We start from the raw sequence: 27947 nt of genomic DNA on the forward strand, positions 1-27947 counted from the left end.
ATTTAAGAAAAGGCAGCTCAAAATAAAATATATATATATTCTTGCAGGAAATACTTCTCAGTTTTGTGATGTGCAATGCATTCTAAAATGCTCTTTTTTCTTAAAGATTCACAATCGCTATGAAGGTAAAGACATTTCAAAGCACAAGAGGAACTTGGCCATTGCAGGCGGCGTAACCTTGTCTGTAATTGTTTCACCGGTTGTAGCTGCAGTAACTGTTGGTAAGTAAAGGTGCAGGTAAAAATCAGGAAAACCCTTTCAGAATTAGTTATTTATACTGATTTATAAAAAGCTTTGTTTACACATTGCTGTAAAGGTGGGGCACAAAGAATTGATATTATCGATGCTGCTAGGCATTCATTTTACAGCTCTGAACCCTATTTTTCAAAAATGCATTACTAGCTTATAAAAGTATGTGGAGCTGAAACAATCCCTGTGCCTAAGCACTCATCCCAATTATTGTAGGTTTGGTAAGATTCTCTCTGAAAACCAGGGCCTCAGTACAAGATACCTGTGTGTGTTCAGATATGTATGTGAGCCCTTGGGTCAAGCCCCATCAATTCCAAGGGAAGAACCACACCCAGTGGTACAAAACAGTGTACATACAGACCTGATTCATCAGTTGAAATGAATGGAAGAGGCATTAGAAGCAGAGGATCTCAGTGTCACATAGAAACTCCTGGCATCACGAGGTGTTTATAGGATTAAGGGGAGTGTCTTTTTCATTTATACTAGTAATTCAGCTTTTATTTTCTTTGCCACTTTTTGTGATAGCCTATTAAATTGTATAATAAGGAGATATATAGTGATCTCTCTCTCATGTGTGTGTGTGTGTGTGAGAGAGAGAGAGAGAGACAGACAGACAGACAGACAGACAGACAGACAGACATATCACACAACATGACAACTTTGTACTGATTATAGTGTTCTACATTTTCATTGCAGGAATTGGTGTCCCGATTATGTTGGCCTATGTCTATGGAGTAGTTCCTATCTCTCTCTGCCGAAGTGGAGGTTGCGGTGTATCGGCTGGCAATGGAAAGGGTGTCAGAATAGAATTTGATGATGAAAATGATATAACTGTTGGTGGAACAAATGCAGCAGTAGGTAAGGAAAGTCTGTTCCAGCTTTTCCAAGCGCAATGTCTTTTCTACATTGAAGGAGTTTCAGTGAAATGCTTTTCCTATTAATTTTAAGTACCACCCTTTTCATATTTAGATCTTTCTTCTTTGGCAGTCACTCGTAGTCGAGTAAGATTGTCTTCCATAAACACGGTTTTAACAATGAGTCTGTAAGAGACTGTGGAGGCCAATTCTGGATCCACACATCCTTCCACAGTGGGGACATTGGTTTCTGGGTGGGAGTTGATCACGGTGTGGATTTGCCGACCGTGCTTTCCTCTTAGCACGTTTCTCCCTTACGTCCTGAGTTTAAGTGTCTTTACCTTTACCTTTCATATTTAGATACCACATCAGTAGCAGAGGCACGTAATAACCCCAGCATAGGGGAAGAAAGTGTTGGAGGATTGACTGGAAGCCTGAGTGCAAGTGGTAGCCATATGGACAGAATGGGAGCAATTCGAGACAATCTGAGCGAAACTGCCAGCACTATGGCCCTGGCTGGAGCCAGTATAACAGGGAGTCTGTCGGGAAGTGCAATGGTCAACTGCTTTAACAGGTAAGATAATTTGTGTCCAAAGTTCAGTTTTTGTGTCTGCTTTTGTAAACAAACTACAGTTAGCTCTGAGAGGATGAACTTTTTCGTGTTGTACGTTCTGATGTGATACTTTTTTATTTTGATCTCATGTAGTCTAAAAACAGTTACTTTGTTTACATGGATTAAAGAAGCTTTCTGATCCCTGATTACTCAATTGCAGTTAAAGGAAGGGAAGGAAGTTCAGGTGCTACAAATTACATAGGCCACTTCGAAAGTTTCTGGCAACAGAATTTAGTGCAGTGTGTTTGGTGTGTCAAAACTGTTGCTAAAAAGGGGGGCTTTGAGAGAAGATTTTTTTCTGAAATGAGTTGAGCTCATAATAAATGATATTTTCTGCCCCTCTTTTTTGGCCAAATAGTGCTATTCTTCTGTAGTTGGTTTTCTGTCTCAACTACAGTGAGCAATGTACCAAAATAGCATAAGGAGTTCTACCTTCTACCATGTGTATGGCTTCAGGGGTAACAGGAATATATTGTCTAAACATGGGTCTTTTGTAGTCTGGGAAGCTTTTGTACTGACAGTAGCCAACTGGGTAATAGAATCATAGTATTGTAGAGTTGGAAAGGACCGTGAGGTTCATATCGTCCAACCCATTGTGGGGCTCAAACCCACGACCCTGAGATGAAGAGTCTCATTCTCTAGCCACATGCCTGTGAGTAGCTTGCAAGCAGAAGCTTCTAAAAGACTCCCAAGTGATATGAAAGCTGAAAGATAATAAGAGAACTAAAATTGAATTTCTCCCCAAGGTTGGAAGTTCAAGCAGACGTGCAGAAGGAAAGGTGCAGTTTGAGTGGAGAGTCGGGCACCGTTAGTTTAGGAACAGTTAGTGACAATGCCAGCACCAAAGCGATGGCTGGATCCATTTTAAATTCATATATCCCATTGGACAGGTAAGAATTAAGTAGTGGAAATGCAGCTTATTCAATTCTGTTAATTGAACGATGTCGTATTCAATATGCATACCTTGCAGTAGTCTGCAAAAGCAGCATTAATGAATTCCTCTTCTTTGAAATTTCTGGTATGATTGTTGTTGGATGTAACAATATTTTTTATCTATTATCAAATTTCTGCCCCACCCTTCTGAAGTTCAGTCCTTCAGAGCCAGGGAGGTGGTGGGATTTTTAGTTTCTTCTTGGTTTGAGCTGCTATTACTCAAATATAATTTTCTTGACCTGCAGATACAAAACCTTGTTAAATTCATTTTTAAAAAAAGCTTTGGATCTCTGCTTTTATGAAGTAACTTTGTCAATCAGATTTCTTGCTAGAACTATCCAAAATCCTCACTGTCCACTTAGTGCATCTAATAAAAGCTTGAAATAAAAGCTCCTTGAAATAAAAGCTCTTGGCAGAATATTTTTCCTGGCTTGGTTTTAAAAATTATATTTGCACATTTCTTTTTTATTGAGAAACTGGTGTAAGATGTCTTTATATCTCCCCACCTCCCACAGTTTGCAAAGCTTGGTAAAGGTAGATCCAGCTTGGCTACCCTGTGAATTTCAGACATTCCATTCACAGAAAGGACTGAGGTCTTGTAGAGACTTCCTGCTGGACAGGAGCAGTGATTTCTACCAATTCTTCCTGCAGCCCCCCCCCCCATGCCTCCAGGTAGTCCTCCGACTCTTAAACTGCTTTTGGCAGGCTGCAGGAGGAAGGAGAATTGCTGAAAATTGCCTCTCATCCTTTTCCATTTGGCATGTCTGGATCCAACCCTGTATGGTTTTCTTTCTGGATATCTTTTACAAATGGTTGATGGGCTTCTGGAATGTATGCTTGTGGATCCATGGCACATTAAAGTTAGGAAGAAGTTCTCATAATGTGCTTTTAGATATGTGTACTAAAAACAGTGGAAAGTCCTATGACACTTCAAGGACTAAAATGGATTGTGACAAGAACTTCCAAGGCAAAACCCTACTGCAACTGATCCATGAAGTGAACAGTGAAGATAATGGATTATGTGCATAGGTCCAGTGAGAAATCTGATATGTTAATTATTTTCTTAAAGCAGAGTTTCAACACATAAATCAGTTGCAGTTCATAAGGCTTTATATCTGCAGTTTTTAAAAAAAAGAAACTAAACTTATATTTGAATAATAGTGGCTCATTTTTCCTTAAAGGGATGGGTAGAGATAAATAGAGGCAATGTTTCAGCACCTGAAATAGTTGTGTTTATATTGTATTACATCATTTTATTAAGGGCAATATTAGCAGAATGAGTCACCAGGCTTTTAGTGCCATTTTTTCCTAAAGCTATACTGCATTGTGTTAAAATGCTTTTAAATTGCATTTTTCCATTTTTAATTTCACAAATTGAAACATTTTTTTAATGAATACTTCTCTCTTCTCCCCCTTCTAGAGATAGCAGCAGTATGGAGGTACAAGTAGACATTGAATCAAAGCCCACAAAATTCAGACACAACAGTGGCAGCAGTAGTGTTGACGATGGTAGTTCTGCAGGTCAAAGTAACGCTGGTTGTTCGTCAGCCTGCTTGTCAGAAAACAAATCTAGTGCCACCAAGTGGTCCAAAGATGCATCGGCAGGGAAAAAATGCAAAGGTAAACTAAGAAAAAAGAGTAGCATGAAGATAAATGAGACCAGAGAGGACATGGATGCTCAGTTATTAGAGCAACAAAGCACAAACTCCAGTGAATTTGACTCTCCCTCCCTCAGTGACAGTATCCCATCTGTAGCTGATTCCCACTCAAGTCATTTTTCTGAGTTTAGTTGCTCTGATATGGAGAGTATGAAAACCTCATGTAGCCATGGTTCCAGCGATTATCATACCCGGTTTACCACGGTTAACATTCTCCCAGAGGTAGAAAATGACCGTTTAGAAAACTCTCCACACCAAAGTGGCAATTCGTTGCTGATTCCAGCTGCTCCAAACTCAGAGGCTCCACAGCTGAGTTACATTGCTGAAGAATGTGTTTATAATGGGACTTCAAGTGTTGCAGATATGGGTTCTGGTGAAACACTGAAAGAAGCAAACAACAACCATTCACAGCACGCTGTGGAGTTAAATGCTGCAATTCAGACTGAGATTTAAACCTGTAAGCGCTGCAGAAATGTATTTACCACTAAAGAGCCCTTTTCTGTTAGCTGGTCAGGTAACTTTCAGCGGCCATCAGAAGCAAAGCTTCAATGCAATTTACATTTTATATATCTCTATTAAGGCAGAATGCTTTGCGTGGAACTCTGTTGCAGAACTATGTGAAGTGACATGAAGGTGTAAACAAGTGCATTACAACGAAATGAATATGTTGATGTTTTGTATTATTGCCATAACTTTGCTGAAGGTCTGCATTTGGGTAGGGGCAAAAGCTGACTCGTGTCAATTGCAGAAGTGACCACTTGGTAATAGATAACATGTAAAAACGCAGTAAGTGGTTTCAAGTCCCCAGCAGTAACTTCAAGCTCTGGTGAATAGCACCTAGCAAAAATAAGTTGCATTAACCATACCAAATATTTCAGTGCTGTTAATATTGTCTGGGACAGAATGTAATCTGTTCTAGGCAATGCTGAGACACACAGCGTTCCTTGAGCAAGGTTATGGCATTTAATATAATTTTTAAGTATGAAAAACTGGTACTTGATATATGATAGGTAGCAAGGTGACGTCTCCTTATCAAGCAAGTGGGGGTAATTTAATTATATTTGCAACTGACAGCAGAAGGTAAGGTTATGATATGCTGTATAAAAGTTTTTGTAAAATTTAAGATCATTTTAATTTGTAATCCATTATAGTGAAGCTGATCTAGTCGCCTTTCACCCAGGGGACTTCAGTTATGCTGTTTAATTCTTGGTGCCTTTGGAAAAGACTGGGGGTTTAAGTGCCTGGTCTGTTGATGCTTTCACTGTACAGTTTTCCAGAATGTTTTCTCTTGCCACCTTTTTGGAAGCTAAAGGAAAACTTCAGAAAATCAACTGACTGTGGTAGATTAATGGGTATCGTAATACTGAAGTATTAGCCTACCAAAGACTCACTCAGGCTTTTAGTGGATAACTTTTCTGACATCCCTTTTGCGAGTCACATACACAGAAATAAAGCACAGTGCAGAGCTTGCACATATACAAAATTTGGGCTTCAAATTTGGCTGGCTTTTGGGGCTTTCCCATGTTATCCTCCTTATGGAAGATATTCAGCTAAACATAAGCTGAAGCTAGCTCAGGCGTCTGCACTGTTAGATGTTTGCTACACAATCCAGAATGATATGTGCCCTCTGCCCCTCCCCCAAAAGAAAAAAAATGATTATCCTTGGCGCATAATAGCCTCCAATTTTTGTTCTGTGTTTTTTGTAAGTATTGCCATTATGGTGCTACTGAAAGTTTGGTTGTATGAGAAGACGGCTGCTGTGAGCTGCAGCCTTCTTCCACGACTTCCCTTCACCAGTTTCTTTAATCGGCTTATAACACTAGTGCCAGATACGTCATTTGGTAACGCTTGTTACAATATTTGTATATTTGCTCTTTTCTTTTGCTCAATGATGTGTGTAAACTGCATACCTGAAATAAATGTCTGAGTACTATTTTGTTTGTCTTCTGTCCATTTGAACAAAGAACCTTTAGCCTGGAGATCAAGCATATACACTATTGGTGTGGGATGAAATAGCTGTTTCAAAGAATGGTCCCCAAAAGTAGTGTGTCTTGCATTTTCACCTCTCCCTTCTCAGCTACTTAAGTAGGGCTGAGGCCATCAGAAATAGTTTATTGTGGTGAATATAGGACAAGAAGCATAGCTCAGCTATGGAGCACATACATGCCTTGCATGCGGAATGTCATGTTCAATCTCTGGCATTTCCAGTTTAAAAGATCTGGTAGCAGGGAATGTGAAGTTGGTCTGTCTGTCAGACCTTGGGGAGCTACTGCCAACCAGAGTACACAATACAGGGCTACATGGGCAAATAATCTCTCCTGTGACATTTCACAGAAAATATTCAATATAGCATCTTATTTTTATTTCCAGTAAGTATTATTTACTACATTAAAACTGTTTTATGGCACACAGTGTGTAATATACCTTTGTATGTCTTATCCTACAGATAAATGTAAACTTGGAAACGAAAGTTTGGCATATTTTGCCATCTTTTTTTAACTTTAATTGGAAACCTGACCTGAACATTTTATTTAAAGAGTGTTTTATAATTTTGTTTTATTTGTTTTTATAATTGTATATTTAGTGTAGCACCCCCTGGGATCTTATGATGGATGGGTAAGAAGACTTAATAAAAATAATAATATGGTAGGAATTTTGTAAAATTACTTTGTTCCTAGTCAGATACTGCAAAATGGTCAAAACATCCTTAAAACTGCTTGATGTAGGAGTTCCTAATGGGTAGTTTCACTTCTGATAGCATATGAGTGGTAATGGCGTAAGTCAGGTTTGGTATAATGGTATGTATGTGCTCCCAGTTATTTCCTTTGCTGCAGCAACCATATATTTACTGACCCAACTATTATGCAGTACCTTATGAAAAATAAAAGACTGAACTGTTAGGAACTTTTTTAATTTAGGAAAAAAATACTAAGAGGGGAGGGGGACACGATAGATGTTTATAAAATGTATGGTTAGGGTAGGTAAACAAATTATTCCCTTTTGCAAAGCATGAAGACCTTGGAGTCATCCACTAAAAGTAGATTCAGGATAGGCAAGTACTTCATATACCACATAATTAAAGAATTCACTGCTGTAGGATGTGATAGCCACTGACTAAAAGGGAAAATAAATAATTTATCCATGAATCTTGCCTATCAGTCAATGTCGATTAGCCAACAAACTAAATGGGAGTCTCCTTGGTCAGAAGTAGTGTACTACTGAATCCCAGCTGCTGGTGACAAGCACCTGAGGGCTGGGGCCATACTTGAAGGTATCTAAGAAACATCTGATTGACCACTGTTGGAAACAGTCTTTTGCTCTGATCTGACAGTGCTGTTAAGTATGATCATAGGTTCCACATAGTATAAAGAATTAGCTTTATGAACCACTATAGCGGAAGAAACTTGCGCAACAAGGTTTGTAATGTGTAGATGTCATTATTTTTGAATCTTTTTAATTCACTCATACTTCTGTGTGACTGCAGGGCCCAGGCTAGGAAAGAAGCTGCTGCCAAGATAGAAAAAAGCTCATGCGTTCTCTTCGTACTCCACACCTGACTAAATGTAAGGAGTTATGGAATTTCCTTTGGAGTGCACTAAGTTTTGAGTCTTGCAGTTCTTGGTTTGGATTCTTTTTAAGCAACTATGAAAGCTCAGTATTTCTATTACTCGATTTTCATACCTGTGGTTGTGAATCATCCTTCCTCAAATGGGAAGACAGTGTTAATACAAGGTTCATTTGCATAGCTTTTGGCTTCGTGTCTATGTCTCCATTTAAGCTCTGCTTGAAAAGGCCATTTAAATACACCCCCTTCTCTGTAGAGTGTAATAGTTGCTATCTTTTCTCCAAACTCACTTTCAACCAATCAGTAGCAGTGGCTGAATTTCAAGCAGTGCTGTTAATTCACCTCACATGGGAGGTTAGCTGCAGGAAGGTGGATGGGCTGTGCTGCAAAAACCATGGGCGCAGTACTTCCAGAAACCAGCATATGCATGCCACTTTTTGGCATTGAAATATGTTGATAGAATCAGTAAGTTATGCACATGTGCACCTTTGTCTATATTTGCATACTGGTGAAGGATATAGCAATGGGGAATAGGTGGACAGATAGGGACTGGAAGCATGAAGCAAGGATCTGTGACTGACACTGGACTATTAGTAGCCATCTCTAAATTCATGTTCTCTATTCGCAGCAGGATTTAAGGATTTTTAAAATTTTAGGAGTCACCTGCCAGACTCTGGAACAAGTCCATGGAAAACTGGTATATGCATTGCATTTACGATTCCATAGAATATTAGATCAACTGTGAGCTTTTAATACTATAAGCTCTTTCTCACAGTCTTTGCCAGCTCCTTGAGGCTATTTCTACTGACCTTGTTTTATTTCTGTTACTTTGTGGAAGACTTCTAAACAAGCTTTCAGAGAGTGGGTCTTCTCTGGAGTTAGGGCTTTTTAGCCTTCTACAACATTCCTGTCTAGATGACATCTAAAAATAGGACTTATTCTTCTTAATAGTGAACTCACAATCAAAAGTGGGGCTACTGAGAAATGAGAAATTAGCATGCTTGGGGAAGCCAGAGGTTCCAGAAGTACAAAACATCTAAAAATCAAATACCCAATGGGACCATCTTCCTTAAACAGCCCAATGAGAGTTGAGCTTCTTCAGTGATCATTGGAAGGAGCCTCTTAAATGCTATATAAGTTGGAAAAGCCAAACAAAGTTGAAGGTCAGGAATTTGGCTGGCTTCCTTTAGCTGTTTACAGTACTGTGTTCTGGAGGAAGGCATGGACAGCTGCCTGGATTCCTGAAAAGGAGCACTTCTGTTACTGGGTAAGGATATACTGTAATAGGTCTCACTTGTTGATATCTACTGTAATTGCTGTAGGTATTCATATACATGGCTATGCTAAATATATAAGTAGCAATTCATGCACACCAGTAGCATTTTTTATTCTACATATAGCAATTTTGTAACAACTCTGTGTGCTTGCCATCACATTAATCTTTACTTCAGTGGACAATTTGCTGTCCAACCTTGAGCAAGTTGCAGGATGTTTAGATGACTGTGTTGCTGCAAGTCAGGATAACTTGTTGAGCAAAGGAAATAGGCTCCTTGTCTTAGTCTAATGATTGAGTTAGAAGAAAATACTGAAATTAAATGTTACTCTTTGACTTTCTAAGAAAAAGAGGTTTTCTATATGGTGAAATAGATATTTGTTTAGGCTGTACATGAAATATTAATCTCTATACTTTTAAGAGCCACAACATACATATTTTTTGAACTAATTGTGATACATAAAGGCTTTTAAATAAATACCAAGTGAGTGTTTGTGTTAATTAAAAAGCACATCTTAACTATAAGACTGCAATGATGAGGTTAATTCAGTTTAAGATGAAAATGAACAACAGATCAACGGATGAGTAAGCTAAAATTACTTAAGTTCTAAATTAAGAACACTAGTAGCATTTTAATGTAAACCTATTAGCATTCCAGGAAGCAAACCATACCATTTAGGTACCCTGCACCTATTTAAAAATCAGTGTCCATGGAAGAGCCCTGAACAAAACTAGTTTAGGGTTGACAAGGTGGTCAAGTGACAACTACCAAAACACTGAAGATGGAAAATGATTTTGAAAAGTTTCATATGAATATGATCCTGGTAAACTGTGTCTTTTCTGTCCTCAGTATTGTCAACCTTTGACTGAACGAAATAATATGACTTATAGGGCTATCGATGTCTAATAGCTGTCAATACCCTGAGAATTTTGTAATCAGACCTATCAAGGCTATTAAGTAGGTAAAATGCCAGCTGTGTGTGCACGTGTCTTGTGTTGGATAGGACTTTTTGATAGAATTGTACAAGAGATGAGACATTATGGACAATGCAGCTTTTTGTTTCAGTTAAAAAGAGTAATGTTTAATACTAATCTACCCCACACATAAGGATATAGACAATATATGATATGAATAAATGAAACCTAATAAGGAAAATAACTAATTTCACTGTACTAGGATAATGTTCATCACTATACATTAAGTTACAAATCATTCAGGTACAGATACCCTTCAAAATTAAATCTGTAGGTAGGCGTCTGCTGTTGTCTGGTAGTTCAAACCAAAATTAAGTGTTTTGCTTATAACGGTGGACAGTATTTTATTAACTAACATATCTGCTGAAACCATGGTTCAGGTTGCCAAGCTAAGCCTAGGCCCCAGAAAGCATATACAAGGAAAACAAGAAAATACTGCTTGTAATAAATGGCAGTGAAAAACTGCCTTAAGCATGATTTACTTGAGCAGATGAACTGCTACCCTGAATTTTTTGTGTATATGGGCTTATACCTCACAAATGCTTTCTAATGTGAATCTGCCTATAGAAGCTGTTATGCAAGAGAGCTGTCTTTAGAGAATTTATGCCTCTTCCTACTTAAGAATGCAACTGAAATGTAATATCTATTCTTTGTCATTACTTGAATTGACCTCTAAAAATGAGCTAGAAACGTATATGTGACAGAGAACAGAACTGAGGTAGCCAGTTATCAGAGGACACCAAATTATTACAGAGGACATTCCTACATTTGGACTGGGCAATTAACAAGCGTTAAATTGGGAGCATAAAAGTCCCCATTTCATATTTATCAACAATATCTAAATTATTGCAGTCTTCTAGAAAGTATCTTGCCAGTGTGGAAAGCATCCTAAAACTGTTGCCTTGCTACGCTAGGGCAATGAAAAGGCAAAAACACAAATATGCCAAATATATTTATTTTTAAACATTTTCCTGTAAGGGTTCTTCAAGGAAACAACTTTCAACCGGGTTAAAGTCTTAAGGTAACAGAAATGTCATACATAGGTTATTTAATAATGGGGAAAGTCACTGACTAATTTCACCTTCAAAATAGTGCAAGTACCTGAGCAGTCCCTCCCATAATAAAATTTGATATGCACACTAACAATAAATTACGAGTCTCTGGTTTAAAAATATAACAGTTCTATTGCTTTAAAACATTTAACAACATAGTCTATCCTGCTCCCGTTTTGCTGTTCACCAGTAGTCCACAAGCCATATAAAATGATTTTTGTATACCTAGAAGACACAAAGTAGAAGACGACCAAACTGTCCCTTCTTGGAACCTGCTTACCAAAGTGCGGATGTAACTTTACACATTCAGTGCCATAAAGCATTTTACTGCATATATTTAAGTTAGCATTGAATTTTAAGAAGTGTGCCAGTGTTTTCCTTTGAAGCCACACAGAATTGGAGCTAGATGCAAGTGTTTGTTCAAGTGCATCGGCGACTGATGGAAAGAACGGTAGGTTTCAGCTGCACTGCAGTTAGATGTGACTAGCAGGAAAAAAATGAAGGCTGTAATAATAATAATAATTTTTATTTATACCCCGCCCTCCCCAGCCAAGGCCGGGCTCAGAGCGGCTGTAGGCACAAATGCACTAGGATTGTTTTTCGGCATAAGCCCCACTGAAAGATAATGATGCACAATTTCCATTCTGTCAATGGAACTTTTATACAAGATGTTCTCCATCAATTCTGCTACATGTCCAAAGACATTTCTGAAATAGTAGCATCTTTAGAAGACTCTCCTGTATTACAAGAAAGGGAATACAACATAGGTGGCTATATTCAGGCCCATTAATACAGCTTGATGTCATTGAATACATTCTGATTATTAGATATACTGTTATATATGGAACCCACATTTTAGAAACTGTTGATTTGTCCCAGAGAACCATGTCCTCACTGGCTCATGTGTTCTCTCCCCTCTGAAGGGTATGTGCAAGCCTGAGTCCTGTGCTCCCGATCTCATTGTATAATTGCAGGAACAAAATGGTAAGTGAATAGGCCCATTACTTATAAAGCCATGCGTGTGTACTCTGTAGGATAAAATATATACAAGACGGAAGAGCAGATTTTTCAGTGTGCAAGTACTGTAAAAAAAATGTACAGCATATTGAACAGTCCAGGTAAAAGACTGACTTTACCTCATGCAAGCCTGCATAGTTTATATGCCCGTCCTACAAGCATTAAGGGAATGCATGCTAGAGGCAGTTCCAAAATGAAGTTGTTTAAAGTTCAAAGTCTCTCTTAAGGCTCTTCAGATCATCTAAAGAAAATTGTTGGTTTTCCTCTTTGGAAAGAGAATCAAACAGTTGTTGAACCTGTTCTACTTCGTTCTTACTAAGTAGTGTTAGCACCATCTGAAAAGGGGAAAATAATGTGTGGTTAGCATTTATAAATACTATCTGCAAATGGTATTTGTCTAAATGCCTAGTAAAAGCTAGCATTTCATAAACATGCACATTTTCAGAAATAATTGACAGCAAATGACATAATTCCTTACCTTAAACCTTTCTGCTCTACTCAGGTGGACAAGATGCTGGTACACCAGTCCAGGGTCTTGACAAAATACATCCGACTGCAGGGCTTGGATAAAGAGCAGAAAAATGTCTCCTTCTAGTTTGTTGCTTAAAAGGGCTGGTAAATCTTTTGGCTCAATCGCTGTCAAGAGCTCTGCACAAGCAGCGATGTCCTTATTGGCATTCACAACATTTATAATCTGACCAAATTCATAGGCATTAGATGGCTTTGAAATAATGAGTTTTTCTGAACTATTCATTGGCACTGCGTCAGTCTCTCCTTTAGCGCTGTCATGATTTGATGTAGCCTTCTCTGAAGTACAGGTCTCTCTAGCTTCCTCTTCCTCATTCACCTTCACAAAGAAATAACCACATGCCCAGTTGGTTTTGATATATGTATGCAACATGTAACATTTCATAATTGTGATAAGCAGGAGCACAGAGAAATTATTATTGCCGCCTGAGTAAAACTTATGAAAATCTTTTTCCCAAGAGACGTTTTAATTCTGTCCTAGACACCATCAAAATGATATATTCAATGTCTGACCCTGTTCACATGTGCAGCTGCCAGATTATAACATTGGTGAGCTTGATTGTGGTGCCTCCATCCCTCTCAGTGGGGTGCTGACTGCATGGTAAAAAAGGATGTAAAAAATTATGTCTGGTTTCACCTATTTGCTCATGTTCATCCTCTGCATGCCCATGCCGTGCAGGTGTCTTATATGTTTAACTGACTTCCACATAGCTGGCTGCACATATGATGGAGTGTCTGTGATCAGAGCAGCATATACTAAAAGCAGTAAACAAACTGGTGCACTTATAAAATCAGAGAGGTTGGGTGAGGGAGGTACTATTAAGAGTTTCAATGTTAACTCCAGCATCAAAAAACTTTTGTTCAGAACCGAGAGACTGGGCTGAGTCTAGGATAAGAGTTACCAACCTTTGGAGGCCTGTGGGCACATCTGCAAACCAGGGAAACTGCCATGGGCATCACCCACACTAACACATTCTACTAGCTACAACAGAAAGCTACTTTCAGACCCTACCATATTGGCCTGGATATAAGCCTCACTTTTTTCCCAAATTCCGACCATGAAAAGTTAAAAGTGTGGCTTATATTTGCGACCTTATGGTATGCATCCAGAGAGCGGCAAAGCAGTGCCCGTCCTGTGTGCAGTCCCCTGTCCTCTCCCCCAAGGCTGGGAAGGGAGAGAGCAAGAAAGGGGAAAGGTCGCTGGCAAAGCAGCACGGCTCCGCCACCGCCCAGTATGCAGTCAGGAACACCTTATATTTTGGTTCTTTTCATCCCCACTCCCTCCAATTTTAAAGGTGCAGCTTATATTTGGGCCAATACAGTAATTTCAGTGGAGGAGAGGAGACCCTGCAGATACCAGGGAAGCCCTTGGTGATCATGTGTGCACCTGCAAAGCAATGTTGGTGGCCCTTGATCCAGGGCATTTCCCTCTAGCTTCCAATCTGCCCACTTGCTGATTTGGGCTTTTGCTGTCCCTCAATCACTCGACAATAATCTTGACTCAATGGCAAGTGCATAACAACGTTGATAGTTAAAGTGCAAGTAAACACTAACGTGCTACTCATTCCTATTTTATAGTTATGTTTTTCATCTTTTAATCTGTTAGAATTCTCTGTTTTAGATACATTATAAAATTAAATAATAATAATAAAGCTTCACAGAAAATGAAAATGGGGAATGAAATTAAACCAGAGATTAATGAAATGGAAATTAGGATCAGAAATTATATAGAAGATGACAGAGAACTGGCAGGACTGAGAGATGAAACTATGACAAAACTTAGAAGGAACAACTGATGAAATGGAAGTACCCACTATACAAGTGTTTGGAGAAATGAAGGTAAGATTTTGGAAAACAAAAATGACATAAATGAAGAGAGATCTGGATAATCTGACATCAATGGAATTGAGAAAGAATTTGACCTATGACTTGGAGTGATCCTAGGGATAAAGCAATCAAATCTCTGGCAGTCTTTTTGGAAAGAGAAACACAAAAGGAAGAGTAAGTACTAGATAAGGCTGAAAAAACATGGCAAATACAACAGGAAGTGGAAATTGAAGATACAGAACTGGGTGTGGGCCAATGGATACATAATAAAAGGATTTTGGAATATTATCTCAATATACGATCACAGCAGATAAATTCTTATATGCACAAAGGAGGAAATTGGAGGCAAAATTTAAACATTTAATTAGAGGGGGGGAAACATTCTTGGCATTTATCATTAATTGGGAACCCCTTTTTGAGTGAAAAGGAAAATGAACACATAGTTAATATACCACTCTTCATCATAACATCTCAGGGTGGTTCAATTTTCACATTTATAGTTTTTTTAAAGAAAATTTGCCAAGCACATAAAGCTGAATGCAAACAAGTTGTGAGTTACCTGTAATATAGAAAAGGAAGCAATGGGACTAAGAGGGCATTTTAAATTTAAATATAGCAACAAGATTGTAAGCATTACAAATACTTTGGCTGTAATAAGTAACATTCTAAACTACCTTACTTTAGTACTGTAGTGGGATTCTCTTTATGGCTGCTGTATAATAAGCAATAAGTAAGCCAAAACTATTTATTTTAATACGGTGCTTACTATGTAATAATCAGCTGGTGGCTAGCCACATTTGTTTATAACATCAAACAAAACAGGTTCCCATTAATAAAACACAAGTCCAGAAGACCCTAAGCATGATCTGCAAAGGTATAGACTAGCTGGTAGCCTTCCACTATTTTCTCAGAAAAGAGTCCCCACAAACAGCAGGTCTACAACTGCCTTGCACAACTTACTTAGCTTGCCAGTTACCACAAAGTGCTTGAGCAGCTCAATCCAGACATTTCATAAGGAGGTTTGAATCTTACACACTTATAGGCCCAGTACATGATTTTTTTTTTAACTGAATACCTCTTGGATTTCAATTTTTTTCCTTTGCTTTTGTTGCCCATTGACTGTATGCTCATTTTTCAGTTTTAGCAACTCTGTTGTTTCCTGCAGCTCCTTCTTTGCTTCTTCAATATTTGAATCTATTAGAAGAACTTTCTTCAAATCATCAATACTGGCTTTGTAGTTCTGAAATGTTTAAAAAGTCAATTATTAGCCTTATAAACTGAATAGCTGGAAATATCACAAAATTTACAAATACTCAGAAATATGAAACATAGCAAAACATAGTAAGAACTGGCATTAAGACTAGGTCATGTGATGCTGTGACTACCACAAAGTGTTCCTCCAAATCAGCAGTCAGCAGTTTCTTCAAACAACAGGAATTCTCCCTCCTTCAAACTTTTGATAATTTAAATGTTATCATTTATGCTATAACTAACACTGAGCAAGTTAAGAGCTAAAACTCTTTTCTTACCTGTAATCCTTTGTATGCTAGAGCTCTTCTGTATAAAGCTTTTATGTTAGAGCCATCAATCTGAAGAACATGATCACAATCCTTTTTGGCTTCTTCATATTGAAACAGCTTCAAGTAACAAAGGGCCCTATAGAGTAAAAAGAAAAAAGAAAAAGCACTGTAAGAACACAGGGTAGCACCCATAGAACCCTGAGGCCAATTCTCAAAGTCCCATTATTTGTATATTAAGAAATGTGTATAGTTGTAGTTATAAGAATGGCTAAATGGCCAACCTAAGTTTGATTCTGATATACAGTTGTACCTTGGTTTTCAAACAGAATGCGTTCCGGAAGTCTGTCCGACTTCCAAAACATTTGGAAACCAAGGTGCAGCTTCCAATTGGCTGTAGGAGTGTTCTGCAGCCAATCGGAAGCCGCGCCAGACGTTCGGCTTCCAAGGCAAATTTCGCAAACCGGAACATCTACTTCCGGGTTGGCAGCATTTGAGTTCCAAGTTGTTTGTGAACTAAGCTGTTCAAAAACCGAGGTATGACTGTACTAGTTGGAAAGGCAATATGAGAATTGTGTGGCCAGATGTTTATGGTCCTCCCTGCATAGCAGAGTATAAACGTCTTAATATAAAGGCATAGACTTTCATATAACAGAACTGCAATGAACCTAGCTTTCAATTACAAAATTAAAGTCTGACAAAATCAGTTTCCCACTAAAATGAATGACAAATGCCTGCTGATTTGAATAAGCTGGGTTGTATCTGATAGTGTTTTAAAATTCTCTTTACCTGTTAGTGTAGATAGTCTGTTCCTGGGAATTTAATTTGATGCATTCATTGTACTTTATCAATGCTTCTTCATAGTTACCCTTTTTCACAAATTCATTTCCTTTATTCTTAAGTGACTTGAACATTTCTTCTGGGTTTTCATCTATTTTCCCAAACAGATAAACAGATTGTCAGTCATCGGCAAACTTGAGTAGGGAGATCATTCATGCACTAGTTTTGTGGCATTCAGAAAGCAAGGCTGGAATTCATAGAGTATGGATCTATTTCTTAAGAGCAAGTTCATACCATCACGCTTTTCACTGGATAATCCAGGCTTTGGGGGAACAAGAAGTTGTAGAGGAAGCAAAAATTAAGAACTCCCTCCCCCAGCCCATGCAAGGACACTGCAATGAGAGCATGAAAGCTATATATGCAGCTCTTTTGTTACTAGCAAGAATTTCCCAAGTATTAAGCTTTCTCAAATAAAACATTTATCAGCAATCACGTTACACATACTAGGAAAATGTGACTGTTGCTCTCCATGCCTGGCTGCATTTTTCTTCTGCTTTGGCTCTGCAGTAACACTTCCTCCATCCCACCAATGTAACTGAGCAGAAACTGGAACAACAGGAATCGGGGACAGCTTCTCCCTCCAATTTGGGCCATCCTCCTCTATTAAAGTTCTTGTTATCCTAGAGAAAAACAAGGTGTTGTTTTTTTTCACCGACGGCAATAAAATGCAGTAAACTAACTAGGTAATTAAAATACTGCAACAATTTAAATGGTATGCATTCAAGTTTTTAAAAATCTTTTTAAAAAATCACATTAAGCTGTTTTTATTTATTATCCATACCCATGTTATCTTTAGAATGCTAGTAACAATAACATTATCTACTGAATATGTCAACTAAGTACAAGCATGAAAGCCACATTGAACTGTTTCTCTCTTTCAGACCCAGTGAGGACCACTTCATAGTACAGTACACACAAATCAGCCCCAAGATAATCAAATTCTGTTTATTTTGTATTGCTAGGAGCATTCCACACATAGACTTTGAGGTATTCAATAATTACTTCATAGGAATCAAATTTCAAACCTCAGGTTTTATAATACTATGTCAACTTAGTTTAATTCTATTTCACATAGTGCAGAAACAAATACTTTGCAAGCTGAAAATGAATTACCAGAAGGAGAAGGAAGCAGTTGAAATAAGGAGATGGGTTGCCAGGAAGAGAGCAATAAGCAGTGAAGCAAAAGCATAAGTAAGACCTAGAGAGGGGCTGGGGAGTCCATGTGTTCAGAATTACGCAGGAGAAGCCATCATAAGAAGCAAGAAAGTAGAAGGTATTTGGAGTAATTCTTAAAACATCTAAATGCAAATATAAGATGAAAAGAATGGAAATCCTAAGTTTATGACCTCCAATTTCTACTTCATCTATTTCACATGACAGAAAACACCTGAATATACATAGCCCCAATTAAATATATTCAGTGATATTTGATATCAGTCATATTCAGAGCAGGACAACTGAAATCAATGGGCAAGTTATGCTAAGCCCAAGGTTTTCAGTGGGTCTATTAACACTGGGTGCTTCCCACCATTTCTCAAAGCAAATATGGAATAAAAAAATGTCTGTTTAACCAAAGCAAGACACAAATCTCTCAAGCACTTTTCAAAGACTGATGGACATGCCATGAACACTGTTTATTTCTTTAAATATCACAGGATTTAGTTTCAAATAGTTTACATCTGCAGCCAGACCACCACAGTACAAAAAGCTATCCAAGCTAGTCTAAAATACATTGTATGGCCTACAATGTTTTGTGGATTGAACATTAAAAAATGTAATTCAGTGTGATGAATACAAGATAAAATGGAAATATTGCACATATGACTTCGTGTTGGAATGTTAAACTCTTACAAAGCTCCTACTGTAAACTCATTAAAATTCCAGTGTTATGAACTAAGCTCTTGTTTGGAGAAATGATGGAAAAATAGTATCTTGAGAAATCACAGGAGCCATATTTAATAAAACTTAAAACATGAACTAAAATTGAAAGCACTTAAGAGACATGTATAATCATCTCAGGTGACAAAAATAAAAGGGAATTATTTATTATATATAAGCAGTTTTATAACTTGAAAATTATTATTTTTAATGATTACCCCCTTTTTAATAACATCCAAAGTGGGCTAGGAAAGAAAAAAAAAACCTTTATAGTAGCAGATCTTGGTAAGTAGCTCCCTAATTGGCATGTCAGTTCAGTTTCCAAGTGTGTCCCAAAAGTGAAGTGGGGTTATTATTATGGTTCCTCAAAACTAATATTAGACTTTCAGTGGTGACAGACATATAGGTATATTATGTACATTAATAATTGGCCTTTAGTGCAAGAAACACTTAACTGAGTGGTCAACAACAAACCACTTTTCTTAAAGGCTCCCTATTAATACAGTAATGTACAGTACAGATCTTAAGATTAAATCTGGCAGTACACTAGAGATCAATTTACGGGAAAACTAAAACTGAACTAAATTTATTGTGCCAATACAGTTATCACAGCAATAAAGCGAACTTATTAGTACATTAATCAAGATGTTTAGGCCAAATGGTTTCATTTTAAAACATGTATGCATATATCGGGGACGCAGGTGGCGCTGTGGGTTAAAGCCTCAGCGCCTAGGACTTGCCGATTGAAAGGTCGGCGGTTCGAATCCCTGCGGCGGGGTGCGCTCCCGCTGCTCGGTCCCAGCGCCTGCCAACCTAGCAGTTCGAAAGCACCTCCGGGTGCAAGTAGATAAATAGGGACCGCTTACCAGCGGGAAGGTAAATGGCGTTTCCGTGTGCAGCTCTGGCTCGCCAGATGCAGCTTTGTCACGCTGGCCACGTGACCCGGAAGTGTCTCCGGACGGCGCTGGCCCCTGGCCTCTTAAGTGAGATGGGCGCACAACCCCAGAGTCTGTCAAGACTGGCCCGTACGGGCAGGGGTACCTTTACCTTTACCTTTATGCATATATCACTTAGTATTTTAAAAAAAACTAATGGTATACAGTCTAAAAAGGAACAATATTTCATTAAAACAAAAACATAACCTAAGACCCGCAAGAAATAGTAAAATACATAAAAGCAAATAAAGCATAAATCTGAATGATTTCAAACTTGTAAAACTTAATGAGTCAGGGAAAGCCTGGGCAAAAACATAAGTCTTCAGCAGACATTGAAAGCATCTGTCCAAGTCTTCAGCAGACATTGAAAGCATCTGTCCCAAGAGGGACACCATTTGCTTGTTCAGTTCTCTATGAAGCTCACCTACCAGGACAACCAAAGTAGTCTCTGTCGCAAATCCAAACAAGAAACCAGACTGAAAAGGATCTAAATACCTCTACCATCTAGAAATATAAAGAATTTGGGTGTCATTTATGCTGGTTTATGACCGTAATAAATATTTGTTGCTGCTGGGTGCCATCACTAGATGCTTAAGCACTTTGTCCAAAAATGGTATGCAGGACACAGACGACTATTTGCCCAGACTGGTGGCATCTAAGAAAACATTGCCAGTCACCTTTTCACCATAACTTCCTTTCCTGCCTTCTTTCAAAGAAGCATTTACTGATTCACCCAACCAATCGTTCCACCTCTTGCTGCAAGATCCTTGGAGGTATAAGGCTATTATGTGTACAATCTATCCTTGCCTGTTGTAGACTTTAAACCTCCAATGATGCACAAGCTGAAGTGTATCCATAATAACAGGGTGAGCAAGAGTTCTAAATGCACATAATGATTCCGCAATTACTATGGCATTCAAGACAGAGTGGATGTGAGCGACTTCATGCAGGAAATGTCTTGTAAACAAGTGTAGACAACAGACCAGTTGTTAGAGCATGAGACTCTTAATCTCAGGGTTGTGGGGTTCAGCCCCACATTAGGCAAAAAGATTCCTGTATTGAAGGGGGGGTTGGATGAGATGTCTCTTGTGGTCCCTTCAAACTTTACAATTATATGTTTATAATATTCTATGAAATCAGTTACAGTAAGGTTAAATGCCCTCTCACCACTCGGAAAAGCTACACTTGCCAAAATCAGACGGACCAAATTATGATGGAACAGTAACATTTAATAGCCACCATCACTACTACCACTGAGTACTACCAAAGAGTCTGAAAATGGGCTCTAGTCCATGTTGGGTTGGATTCACTTTGAATATTTCACCACTGTGTGTCTAGCTGATGTATCTGCTATTTCACTGTTTCAATCATCCCAGAAATTGTGGAGCTGGGCTTTAAAAAGTGAAGTGGAGATTTAGAAGCAATCATGTCAAATGCCCTAGTCGTTTCCCCATTCTAGAGGTAGGCTAGGGGTCCAACAGGACTGCTAGACATTGGAAATAGAAAACTCCCAAAGAAGCACCAAGAATCCATTTGGATGCATCCATTCCCAGGCAAACTGTTCTAAATCGGTTCCCCACCCCTGCAGAGATTAGAGGTCCCAGTGAACTTTAACACTGTGAGGCAGCAATCTGTTCATTATAAGGGGACCACATCAAGTTCCCTAGAACCCATCATTCTGTCAAGTACAAAACACCATATCAACCTTATAACCTGCCAGAAGCATGAAGCTCAATAATGATTGAGACTGACCCATGGTGGTCATGCAGCCATGAAATCCTTACATTCTCCAGACAAATGTATAATTAATTCCCTCAGGTTCACCAACCTGGGTGACTCCAAACCATTTTACATCAAAATCACTACTGCTAAATTAGGCATATTTACTAAATCACCTTCCACATATATATCACAAGGTAATGTACAGAACAGAATAAAAGCAACTAAAAACAGCACAAAAATAATAATAGATAATTTTAAAAGGAGGGTATGCAGTAAAGGAAGCAGTATACAGCCCCCATTTTTAATTATTTCTACCCATCATATGGCTATATATATCCAGAATTAGATTATCACTAAACAGGCACCCGTCACAAAAGATTTTGGTCCCCATCCAACAGATCAGTATATGAAGTCCATTTAGATGAACTGACACTGAAGCTTGTAGTCATTCCACATTGGTATGCTACAATTTTATATTCATGTTATAAATGGTTTTACCTGTTAACACTGTCATTTGCTACCTGGATTCCACTGTCTATTTGTAGTACTGTTTTATAATCAACATATGCCTGCCGATATCGTTCCATAGACTCATAGGCCATTGCTCGACGCAGAAGAGGTTTCAGAGAATATGGATGAAGTTCTAGTGCACTAAGGACAAATGGCCAGAAGTTATTACAAATACTTGAAAGAAAAACACACAAAAAAACCATGCAGAATTTCGATACGCTTATAAACATGTATATTTCAGATATGGACCTATCCTAAAATAAATCGAAAGAAAAGGAAATAATTACCAAGCCATCTATTGCTATTTTATTATATTATTTTTTATATTGGGACAATATAAAGGAAAGTCTATTAATCATATAGATAAGAGACAGATTTAAACTGAGTGATACTTATTAGCAGAGAAGCAACTCAGAGGATTAATGGTTATCGCGCTTAAAGTAGTATCTAGGTCAGGAGTAGGGAATTTATGGCCCTCCAGATGCTACTGGACTACAGCACCTATCATCCCTGACCATTGGCCATGTTGGCTGAGGCTGGTGGGAGTTGGAGTTCAACAACTTCTGGAGGGCCACAGATTCCCCATCCCTGGAAACCCAGACAGATGGACGGGGTATAAATAATAAATTGTATTATTATTATTAGTAGTAGTAGTTGTTGTTGTCATCTGTATCTATATCTATATAGCTTGCAGATTGTTATAGTTGCATAACATTCAGTATGTACAGGTACAAAATACAGTGGTACCTCTTGTTGCGTTCCACTCTTGTTACAGACTTTCAGCTTACAAACGCGGCAAACCCGGAAGTGTTTACTCTGGGTTCACCACGTGTGCATGCCCATAAGTGCTTGATTGTGCCGTGATGTGCGGAAGAGGCGCTCTAGTTGCAGACTTTTGGGGGTGTGAACAGCACCATGAAACGGATTAAGTCCATAACTAGAGGTACCCCTGTATACCCAGAACCTAATAGCTGAAAAAAGTATTTATTTATTACTGTCTCCTTGCAATATACACAACTGCCAATTACTTGGTCCAAATTATCTTTACAAGTAATATTACCTGAATTTGTCACCCCTACATGAAAATACTGATATATACAGAATTTACCTACAAATGGTTCATCCCATATGATGATGAACTCTGTAGCTTTAATAAAGATATCATAAAAGAGTAACATCCAACATTTGGGAATTTTTATAATGGAGGGAGAAGCACTTGTTCTGAGAATTCTAAGCATTTATGTAATAATATGAACAATGCTAGGTAGGACTTCAATTCAAATCAACATTTTGAATCAAAAAAAGCTGAATTCTGTGGCTTGTATAAATTATGCAAATTAAGACTGTTTAGAAATATTTCCTCTGTTTGCATAATTTATAATGTGTCAGGTAATCATAGGGAGGGACAAGAGTTTTGCAAAATACCAAACCAAGGTTCTTAGCTCTGGAAATCCTGCTGTGCCCACTCTCTGCCTTCTAAGACTTAAAGCACTGCACACAACTTTCAAGCCTATCTTCATAGTTTCAGTGGTGAGGAACTTCAGCAGGTGAGTGAGTGGCTCAGCTGAAATTTCTCAAAGAATTTTCTGGTGATTTCCTTTTCAGAGCCACTTCTGAAGCATCAGATAATTCCATTCCTCCCCTGGAGAATATTTAGAAAATAGTCTCACCAATCTCACCATTCAGTAATTTGGGATACAGTTTTAATATTTAAAACTGGTCCCTACTTCTACCGCTCATCCTTCTTAGCTCATTCAGCATTAAGTAACAAAAATTTCTCAGAAAAGAATTTTATGATTACACTATCTGTCCATTATTTTCAAGGCAGAGTTCTGAGCAGTGAGTAATGACAGAGTTAAGCACTGTCTCCAGTGTTATCACTACCTATTACTACAAGTTCTTTGTAACTTCTAAAACTCTCAAATTTCTAAACCAACAAAAGTTGGTGCAATTAAAGATACCAACCTATTTTGTACTTATTTTTATATAACAATGATTAGTTGTCTTGGACAACTCTGACACCTGAAAGCTTGTGTGAGTTGCCTAACAATTATGAATTATATGTTGCCTGTGAGATTCAAGAGCTATTAAAGAAAACTGTGATCCAAAAATGCTTATTAAATCAGAAATTTAACTATATTAAAACAGAAATTAAATCAGAAATCCTAACATGGCATCCTCCAGAGTCCAGGCGTTATTGGATTACAACTCCAATCATTCCTCATCATGACCATGCTGCCTGAGGCTGACAGGTAGTGCAGTCTAATAACACCTGGAAGGCATCACACTGGCTACCCCTGTATAAAATACATTGACCATCTAATGTCTACATTTAACAAGGCAAGGCCTGGACAGCTATAGCTCTGCTGCTATGTCTAACTTATTAGATACTGATTAAATACATTCACTGTATAAGAGGATACATTTTAGAAAAGCCAGCAGTAAGTTAGGAATATATGAAGCTGCCTTGTTATTGAGTAAGATCATTAGTCAATCTAGGTCAGTATTGTATACACAGACTGATGACGACTTCCCTAGGTTTCAAACTGCGAACATTCCCACTCCTATCTGGAGGTGCCAAGAACCGCACCTGGGACTCTCAGCATGCAAAAGCAGATACTCTATCACTGAGCTACACCCTTCCCCTCATGTTCTAGATGAGAGAAAGGATTCAAGACATTTGCCTTCAGAACTATACCCTATACTGCACCATACGTAAGAGACCAATAATGTGTTTTCTGGGAACCACTGCAACACAATTGCAATCATGTTGCAATTATGATGCAACTACTTAAAAACGTTCTGGATAATATCAAACATAATTCTAGGCTCAGGTATCAAATGGAAAATACATTAATAGCTATAGGAACTAACATACAATTCTGTAATGAACTTGCTTTAATTTTACATTCAAACCAACCTTACATGTTTATATAACTTGGAGAAATATTAACTGTCTTTCTCATCTTCCTCCCTCTTAGCAAGGAAGTGATTTCCAACACATTCTGACGAAACACATACTATCATATTCATAGGGGTTACACATTTTAACTGTTTAAACTCTTTAAAGGAAGGTTAAATGCTCTTTTAATCATGGGGGGAGGGGAATTGTTTATCTGCGTAAGATTGGTATTTACCTGTTACAGTCTTGAATGCAGTCAACACAGTTTCCTTCTTTTAGGTAACATGCTGCTCTGTTTGAATACAAAATACTTAGATCCTCTGGACTTTGGATTCCTTAAATTACAAAAAATTATAGTGGATTATGATCACTGAAATCAAGTTTTATTAGTATAAAATACTTCATTAGATTGTAAGTTGCATTGCAGTAGTGCAATTGTGCTGATGAAGCAAAGCTTCAAGGATCTTTTTTTTAGTGGATCACCTATAAATACATCGTACTGCTTTAATATGCAGCCATAACTCAGTTACAATGAAATTCTACACAATAAATCTGATTCTCATGGCAACTGTATATGAATATTTTCACAACTACATAATTATTACAGAGAAATTCAGCTTTCTCCTAGAAATATATTAATTGAAGAAAGGATACATTTTAAAATCACCATAAGAACTGCATAAAGATATAACTCACCAGAACTAATTACATTTTCAATTGCTTCTGAGTATCTGAGGACGGCCTCTCCAAATTGTCCATTTTTAAATAATTCATTTCCTTCAGCTTTCAGTTTTGCTGCAGTGGAAGGGAGCAAAGTAGAACTGTTTTTTCCAGCTGCTGAAGATTCTGCATTTTTCTGTATTACTTCCTTGTTTTCACTATTATTTTTGTCACTGCCCAGATAGCCATTTACTTCATTTTCAGAATCCCGTAAAACCTTGGCTGTCTTTTTTTCAGGTGTGCCTTTTTTAACACTATTCTCCAAAGGGTCTCTGGGCTTCTGGGCTTCCTTGGGTTCCCATTTACAGCCATCTCCTTTGCTGGGAAACTTCTTTTGTGCATTCCCCATTTCTGTCTTCTCAGTTGTGATCTCTCCTCCCACTAGCACAGCAGTTTCTACAAGGAAGTTAATCAGCTAGGTTAGACTGCATCATCAGAAGGAACCATTGTAAAAGCAAAGGAGGGGTGGATTAAAAGCATGTACCGGTATATCACACATATTAGCTTACTGAAATGAATTCAATGAAAGATAACATTTTCTGCAGTCTTTTTAGACTGCACAGCTAAGTATAAACGGTTTGCCATCGTGGGAATTTAACACTGTCAAATCAGTATTTTTTAAGAACTGGCACTACTCTCTTCTGAATGGTATACAATCACCTTGAAATTAACCTTTTAAATACTAGATGCTCAACTTAAAATTTGGCCTGACAAGCAAATTAGACAGTAAATCACAACTGCATTTGAAGTCACAGTTGCAACCTACCTTTTTGAGACTATATCAAACATATAAAAAGATTAAGCCATGTTCTGTATTGTGAAGTTTCACATACAGTTTCAGGTCCACTAAAAGGTAAGGATAAATTCTTCTACCCTTTATTTCAAAAAGGCTTTCTATTCATATCCAAATGGTCTAGAATAGATAGCAGGGGCCAAAATGGTACTGGATAAACCAATTAACAGTTTTTATACTAGTAGAGCTGTATTCACTTGCTCCTGTCTGAAAAAAAGGAATAGATTGCTTAAAGTGAACAATTTGGAGATCAGTTTTAGAAACTTGATGAATATTCAACATATAAAATGTATAGCAGATAAACAGATTTACCACATGCTTTATCTCTGTTAGCCCCTATAATAGTATGAAATAATCATCTTAAAGAGAATGACATTTTAAAGAGATCGTAAAAAGGTGAAATAATCATTTTGCAGCATCTTCCTAAAACAAATAATTCCAGATTTTAAAAGTAAAACTTGAAATATTGAACATGTTTATTTCTTACTTATCTAAACACAAAATATTAAACAAAATTGTTTAATACCATCTTAAACCAAAAATAGAAGACCACAACTTTATGAGAGTTTCCCTCTTAAAATAGCTCCAGTGTCTGCAAATCTACTGTTAAAAGACATATGAAAAACAACTGTTCAAGGTTATGCTATGAAAACTTTTTAAAGGAAAATTGGAGTGGGTGGGGAATAATGTGCAATATTACAGATTGAAAGTATGTCTAAGTACTGTACACAAACAAGTTGGGAAGCTGGTGATTCAGAGAGATATTTGATTTCTGTTTGAATTCCAGGCCACAGCTATTGGGGAAGCAAGACCCTCTTGGGATGTTAATGCTGTGAACCCCTCCATCGTAGGCTCAGGTATACATATATATGTGTAAATAAAACATATATCATAAAGACACCTCAGTCTCCACTGTGCCTCATTCCGAAGGAAACACGAACCCTGGGTAAGTGCCTGCAACCCCTGGAATCTCACACTGCTCAAGACTGGGATGATGTGCAGTACTATCTTCCAGTGAGGTGACACTACAGTCAGCTCCATGTCCTTCCATTAACAATTAACAAGTTAAAATTACTTTTATCTCCACCGCCATTTTCACATTCTGCTTCATTTCCTCCTAGTTCTTCATCACCATCTGAGTCTTCTATATCTTGAATAAGTATTTTTTTCCCCTTGCTATTAGTTTGAGAAATAGGTTCCAACTCTTTCAGCTTCTTCTCAATATCCAACAAGTTTTTCTGTAGTAATATAGCAATATTTATTTATTTTAATTTTAATAATAATTCTTCCACCACTGAAAGATACACTAAACATTTTCAGCATTACATAATACTGTAATTGCAAAAGGAGAAAATTAGAGAACCTAGTGTCAGAAGTGAGATCAGAACCAAAGTACTTAGAACTGAAAGTACATATACCTCTATAGGAAATTCTATTTAAAAAGAACCTGTTCAGTACAATAGTAGTTCTCGAATAAATTTAAGTAATACCGTTGTAAATGTAGGGATATTATATTGGGAGTGGTACTTTAAATTATCTGTAGTGGGAGATTGTTAAAGTAGAAATGTCTAAAATCCTGAATGAGG

The 27947-nt window shown here is 37.8% G+C and overlaps 2 protein-coding genes across 18 annotated transcripts in view; one reads left to right on the forward strand and one right to left on the reverse strand.

The window, feature by feature from the left end:
* RNF19A (ring finger protein 19A, RBR E3 ubiquitin protein ligase) overlaps positions 1-27261 on the forward strand; it is a 55005-nt gene extending 27744 nt beyond the window's left edge. For 7 of the 14 annotated variants that reach the window (XM_083749783.1, XM_083749782.1, XM_083749784.1 and 4 more), the window contains 5 exons: positions 107-221; positions 946-1107; positions 1464-1677; positions 2463-2606; positions 4070-6240. In XM_083749783.1, the coding sequence (XP_083605909.1) occupies positions 107-221; positions 946-1107; positions 1464-1677; positions 2463-2606; positions 4070-4760 (1326 nt within the window). In that variant the 3' untranslated portion in view covers positions 4761-6240. Of the gene's footprint in view, positions 1-106; positions 222-945; positions 1108-1463; positions 1678-2462; positions 2607-4069; positions 6241-7791; positions 7887-8949; positions 9630-14323; positions 14557-17008; positions 17581-17782; positions 17889-17976; positions 18233-27148 lie in introns of those variants that run through there. The other 7 variants (XR_014566954.1, XR_014566956.1, XR_014566955.1 and 4 more) reach the window with 7 other exon arrangements.
* SPAG1 (sperm associated antigen 1) overlaps positions 11062-27947 on the reverse strand; it is a 29946-nt gene continuing 13060 nt past the window's right edge. For 2 of the 4 annotated variants that reach the window (XM_083749772.1, XM_083749769.1), the window contains exons 10-19: positions 27437-27599; positions 25545-25964; positions 25084-25183; positions 21935-22087; positions 17346-17521; positions 16851-16992; positions 16074-16200; positions 15620-15784; positions 12668-13036; positions 11062-12524 (exon numbers count right to left, since the gene is read on the reverse strand). In XM_083749772.1, the coding sequence (XP_083605898.1) occupies positions 12393-12524; positions 12668-13036; positions 15620-15784; positions 16074-16200; positions 16851-16992; positions 17346-17521; positions 21935-22087; positions 25084-25183; positions 25545-25964; positions 27437-27599 (1947 nt within the window). In that variant the 3' untranslated portion in view covers positions 11062-12392. Of the gene's footprint in view, positions 12525-12667; positions 13037-15619; positions 15785-16073; positions 16201-16850; positions 16993-17339; positions 17522-21934; positions 22088-25083; positions 25184-25544; positions 25965-27436; positions 27600-27947 lie in introns of all 4 variants that reach the window. The other 2 variants (XM_083749770.1, XM_083749771.1) reach the window with 1 other exon arrangement.

The sequence above is a fragment of the Podarcis gaigeae genome (genome assembly GCF_964106915.1).
Source record: "Podarcis gaigeae genome assembly, chromosome: 7".
NCBI classification, from domain to species: domain Eukaryota; kingdom Metazoa; phylum Chordata; class Lepidosauria; order Squamata; family Lacertidae; genus Podarcis; species Podarcis gaigeae.